Raw genomic sequence first — 6,346 nt, 5'->3', positions numbered from 1 at the left:
GGAACTTACATAGGATCCTATATGTTTCACCTTAAAGTGCCACCTATAGGAAATGACATAGGATCCTATATAGGACCGCCCTAATAAGGTACCTAATGGTACGTATGTCTCTAGGTGTTCCTGGAGGACAAAAAAAACTTCTACGCAGCCGTAAGTACCATAAAATACTACTGCGCATCTGGATATGGTCCCATACAGGAACATATACAGGATCCTTTATAGGATCCTATGACATTTCCTATAGGTAGCACCTATACGTGAAACATATAGGTTCTTACGTAGGATCCTATGTAGGTTCTTATATCGGAACCTATATAGGAATTTGCAATACGCTATAATTGAATCAAACGTACCTGTGCTGTATTTACAATACGCAAGAACTTTGAAGCGTACAAAGCAGTATTATCCAGCACCGAAAACACGTGAATGACCAAAGGAAAAAACGTTTTTTGGATGAATGAAATACACATTTTCTCGAAGAGGCGCTGTTTAGAAAATACTTTTTAAAAAACGTTTGACAGGCAGGTTACGAACATCAATAACATCTTCGCCGTGAAAAACAAATTTAAATAGAGGGAACAAAACTACGATTATCGTTGAGCAACTATACGAAAATTGAAAACATTTCCTCAATTTATTACTGAACATTTGTATGCTCATGACTCTCCCAGTCCCAATGGGCGCTTCACCCCCGTGGCCAAAGTTATGTTCTTTATAAAGATTTATGAAAACCTTTCTATGTTAATTATTTACATGCTTAACTGGAGCCAGGTGCCAGGCAACCTAATGTATTGTATGATTTAATTAATACTTACTGATTCCTGTTTGAATTGTGACTTAGTGAAGGTGGAAATCCTTAAAGATTGACCGCGTCGTTTTCTATCCAGTAGTAATAAATATGTTGCGGTTTTATATTCTGTGCGATTACTTTGCACCATTTGTCTCCATAGATCTTCCTCAAAGTCTCCACAAAATGCAGACATAGTACTTAAGACCTCTTCGTCCTTTTCAAACTAATAACAGATAACTGCTAATTAGTATTAATAAGTTTAGTGACGCATTAGTAAAAAAAAAGGAAACCTCATTTTTTCATTCTCATTGCTGTTTAAAAGATCATTTATCATCAAATCTAAACTAGACTATAATTTATTTTAATTATTATTAAATAAATGTCAACAACCATTAAGCTTTGATATTTTGGGCATAAAATCACCAAAAATTAATAAATAGTATTAAGATCTTCGTCAGATCCTGCATATTTCTAAAACACTTATTACATTAGTTTTCTTCGTGAACATGACTGGATTTAAGAATCCTGTCGTGATCCATGGGTGATAGCACAATTCTTGTATGTTAATCCTTTTTGATGGATCAGTTTGTAACATAGCACGAATTAATCTCTGACTACTCTGAGAAAGCCAGCTAGGTTCGTCATATTTCCCATTCTGCAAATAATTTTGTTTACATTTTGAGCATTATCTAATTTAACATTAAGAAACTTACGAGAATTTTTTTATAGAGGTTCTCAATGCTGTTGTCATCGAAGGGAAGAAAACCACAAAGAAGAGCGTAAAGAAGAACTCCCATACTCCAAATGTCAACTTGAGAACCTAGAGAAAACAGTCTGTTTTATACATAAAGGTATGCAGTTTCCTTAATTTTTATAAGAATTATTATTACAGAAATATATTAAGAATAACGTTGAATTTCATTATTTTTTCATAATAATGACGGAGACAATTGAAAACATCAAAATTTGACATTTCCATGCAGTATTTTGCATTTAATTTTTTTATAATTCTGTAAATGATAATATAATTTTGGTTTCATTACACTATTTTATGTATTGGCCATTTTCGCAGAGCATACCAATATTTAATAGTTTATTAATCATTGAAAACATACACGAGTCGATAAATTTCCTCTTTCCTATGATTAATTTGATATAATAAATGAATGGGTATGGCCGTGTTTTTAATGCCTGTGGAACCGACATTAAGTACCGCTTTTCAATCTAATAGGTATGTAATGATCATGTATATCTATGCCGTCAAAAATTATGACGTCATAAATTCATATATAATGACCCTATCATATCTGCTTATAAACATGTTATGTCCATTATATCTCTATGACCTCATCGGTTTTAATGTCATAGATAGGTAATGGCCCCTAAACACTTCTAAGCTGAAAAGTAGAACTAAAGTTTCGCTCCACAGGCTTGCAGGATGGCCGTATTCATGAATTTGTTATACAAAAATCATTTTTAGAAAGGTGAATCTCAACTGGGGAAGAGTCCAGATGTCAATCCATTTCTAGAGCGGATAGGCCCATACTTAGTGACGTGGAGTCGTCTGACGAAAAATGTACTCATGGCAAAAGACTTAAATAATATTTTAACAGCGAGGGAGACGCGTGTATATAACTCTTTTTCACCGGGGTTTTAAAATAAAGGCATAGTACAATAAGTTTTTAACCACATCGCTACAGGACTTGAATAGACCGGACTAACAAGACAATAATAATAATAATTATTATTATTATTATTATTATTATTATTATTATTATTATTATTATTTAATAATAGCAGTTATAAAAAGTAAAATTGAACTGTAGGAATATTCAGGAACTATAGATGTCAATATCAAAATGTTTAAATTACGTCGCAATCACATCCAGATTATTATTCTCGACTGACTCAATATAAGGGATATTTTTAAATAGATTTCAATTTTTACACTAATTTGTGTTTAAGGGACCGTCCATATATTACGTAATCATCAGAGGGGCGGGGGTCATGTGTATAATTACGAATTACTACATGGAGGAGGGGGTATTACTTAAGTGATTACGTAATCTCTTTTTGAGATGATAAATCTTTTTGAGATGATAAATCTCTTTTTGAGATGATAGCGCCATTCGAACATTCGAAAATGTTCTTTTACTCTGCAGTTTGAAAATACAATAAATTAATGTTTTTACGGCATTGTGTAATTTTTAATATAATTGATTAAATAATGCTCTAGTTAAACTTAGAAATTATCCACTGAATGCCAACCATTGAACAGAGCGAGTGTTATTTTATAGATCCTAAAGATGATTACGTAATCAAGAGAGGGGGGGGGGTCAATCAAATGATTCTGCTTGATTACACCAGGGGGGGGAATTGATTATGTAATATATGGATGCCCCCTAAATTATTATTCTACTTAAGGTAAATTTTTTAAAAGGTTGAACACTAATTTTGGAAGTCTTAGTGGGTCAAAAAGATTCGGAAAGTTTGAAAAAAGTTATTCTGCCTTCAATCCGGCTTTATATTCAAGCGCAAAGAAGAAAAGCTTCGGAGTTGTTAAAAGGCTTCGGAGTTGTTATTTTTAATCTTTCAAGTGATGCCATTGACACTATTTTTTTTCCTCATGAAGTAGAATTTGGCGCGCGCCTTTCTCACTTTCAGCAGAGTCGCTTAGACATATCTCGCAGACATCCCCCACAAAAGTATTCCCCAAGAGCCGTCATTAGAAGAGCAGCAGTGGTTCTTGCCACCTTATCAGCTGTCTCATTACCCATCATCCCTGTGTGAGATGGAACCCAAGCGAAACCAACCAAGATTCCCAACCATCCAGCAGGGGCAGCTACATTACCCACCAATCATGCGAGGATATACCCCAGGGCGTTTACGAATCTGTCTCCGATAACAACCAATGACAATCAGTCAGAGTAGACGAGAAGTCCCGAGAATTATATCTCACCCCGTATCTTAGGTTCCTGGCTGGAATGAAGAAACCGCAGCATCCGTCACCACATTCACTGAGCCATCATTAAAAACTTGAGTCGCACCAGGATATCTCGTGCAGGCATATTCTTCGAATAGTATCATTGGTGTCGTCTTAAACGTGGTGTTCAAGGCTCTGATGAAGTAGGACATAGTGTTAAAGGCCATAATTACATTTTTATTCAGGGAATTCCACGCCAGGGAGACCAGTCTTTCAACCAGCACCTCCACCGAAAATTCCTCAGAATAAATCTGTTCGCTAAGAGTTCTCTCCTCAGGGAAAAAGAGGCCTCTCCGGCCTCCGACAACAGAACATAAACCGGGGTAGAACTCACACAACAAAGAGCCACCCTAAATGAGACATACTACACCCGATTCAGGATCCCCAATACTCTCTCACTCGCTCCTAGAAAGAGTGCAGCACCCCATTCCAGATAAGCCCTGATTAGAGCTTAATGTGTTGTTAGTAGCAGGTTAGAAAAAGCACCCCAGGAAACTTTGGAAATAACCCGCGTAATGTTGAGAGTTCGAACTTCCTTTGTTGCTATTTTTTTAATATGAATTATCCTTGTCCTGCTTCGGTTGAGCCAAATACCCAAGTATTTAAGAGAGGGCTGATTCTTGACATCCGCAACCCCGAAATAAAAGGCCGTATCTTCGAACCTATCCCTGTGCCTCGAGAAAACGCACAACTAGCACTTCGTGATTGAATTTGGCTGGCCCGCTGTCATCAACCATGGCGAGAGCGATGCCATTCCTCGAAGCAGCAGACAGCGCATCCTGAACTGCATCGCAGGTCAGCGTAATCGAAATTCTTACTCCGACCGGAAGACACTCCCTCAGTCTTCTCAACACCAGGCCGAACAACATTGGGGAGAGAATCCCCCTTAAGGCCTACCTACCCCTGAAACTCTGGTATTGCTACGGTCCGTCGCAAAAACAGGTTTCTTTTAGAGACGAGGAACGAAACAAACTTCAGGTTCCTTCCTGATACTTTAAAGTCCTTCAGCTTTCTGATAAGCTCTCTCGGGAGGGCTGCATTGAAGGACCCCTTTAGATTCAAGGTTAAGGTCAACGTTAATCTCCCCTTGCAAAAGCCCGTCATGATGTCAGTAACCGCTGCTGGCTCAAAAGCACAACGCAACATGGCGTTAACGATTCATGAAGAAATTGCTGTGAAAAGTCAGAGACCGATAATAATTTTGTAGGTTATACCATCAATTCCCAGTGCTCATTTAGCTCTACATGAAGAGAGGGCAGACACAAAATCCCCTCAAGAAAAGGCCTGGTTCATTGGGTTCATCTCGCCTGGATCGAGGATCGGCTCAGCTAAGGCCGGCGGAATGTTCGAACGAACCAATTCATCCTGCAGTTCCTTTATAATCAGGAAGTCCGGATCTGTCACCACATTCGTATAAAGGGCTGAAGCACGCGAAGCAAGAGCCTTTACCGTACGTCAAATCTAGGCAGGGCCCCGGTTAGGATCGAGTTTTTTTAGAAAGATCTAAAGGGTTTGTATTAAGTTCAAGAAGAAACAGTTTGACAGCGTTGTCCACAACTCTGAAGAGAGTCTTCACTTCCAGAGTCTGGTTCGATAGATATCTCTTCCTTGCCTCACGCCTTCTCACAAGGGTGACCTCGCAATAAATGTTCCACCAGAATAGCTCCCTCTTCCTGCTCTTCCCACGACTGCCCGCCCTGAATGACCCATTTATCTCCAAGGCAGCAAAGACAGTGTTTGTAAGACTGTCATAGACCTTAGTCGGGATGTCCCCATCAAGCAATGCCTGGGGGAGTGCCAGAATATCCTTGTCCACTTGCCTACCAAACAGAAAATAGTCCAGCAAATTTACGTTGAATACGTTTGAAACTTTGGAGATCATGGTCGGTGCGACATCAAGTTTCGCAAAAACAGGAAAGTGATCTGACTTAAAGTGTCGCAACCTACCCTGATAGTTGTCATCGGGTCCAGGCAGGGCGAGCAGAAAATCAGTTCGAGATTGTTAGACATTCGACCCTGCGCCGGGATAAAAGTAGGCTCCGAATCATTCAGGCGGACTAGTCCTGCATCGTACACAACGATGGACAGCTGGTTATTCAGGAAGTTGGAGCTGAGAGCACCCCACATGGGGGAGTGGGCATTTCAATCCCCACAGAGTAGGACCTTTCCTTTGCTATACATGTAATTAATAAGAGCTGACTATGCCTCGCGCGCACGTGTGTGTGTGACCGCGAAGAAAAGGACCTTAGTGTTAAAAACATCGATTTTTATTTTTTTGATGTTATCGATAGTTTTTGAATCGCTCTTTTATATTAAAAAAGAATGCAATTTTTATCTTTAATTTCTTAAAGCTGTAACTTTTTTTTGTTGACTAGCGTGAGGTAATAAAATTGGGTCGATGGAATGACAGTGTTGATCTACGAGGGTAGTTCAATAAGTCCTTATAATGAAGTATAAAAACAATTTTTTTGGGGTAAATTTTTTTTTATTTTTCAACAAAATCTCCTTGGAGCTCTATACACTTGGTCAATCGCTTTTCAAGTTTTTTTAATCCTTCAGAAAAGTGCGTTTTC

The 6,346-nt window shown here is 38.5% G+C and overlaps 1 protein-coding gene across 5 annotated transcripts in view; it reads right to left on the bottom strand.

Annotated features, from left to right (window-relative positions):
* LOC117181480 (maternal embryonic leucine zipper kinase-like) overlaps positions 1-6,346 on the bottom strand; it is a 252,964-nt gene that overhangs the window by 197,359 nt on the left and 49,259 nt on the right. For 4 of the 5 annotated variants that reach the window (XM_033374184.1, XM_033374183.1, XM_033374180.1 and 1 more), the window contains 3 exons: positions 1,504-1,610; positions 1,278-1,445; positions 816-1,013 (listed from right to left, as the gene is read on the bottom strand). In XM_033374184.1, the coding sequence (XP_033230075.1) occupies positions 816-1,013; positions 1,278-1,445; positions 1,504-1,610 (473 nt within the window). The remainder of the gene's footprint in view (positions 1-815; positions 1,014-1,277; positions 1,446-1,503; positions 1,611-6,346) is intronic. The other variant, XM_033374181.1, reaches the window with a different exon arrangement.

This window comes from Belonocnema kinseyi, chromosome 10 (assembly GCF_010883055.1).
Source record: "Belonocnema kinseyi isolate 2016_QV_RU_SX_M_011 chromosome 10, B_treatae_v1, whole genome shotgun sequence".
Classification (NCBI taxonomy): domain Eukaryota; kingdom Metazoa; phylum Arthropoda; class Insecta; order Hymenoptera; family Cynipidae; genus Belonocnema; species Belonocnema kinseyi.
The sequence above is the reverse complement of the archived record's forward strand: the minus strand, read 5'-3'. Positions and strand labels throughout refer to the sequence as shown.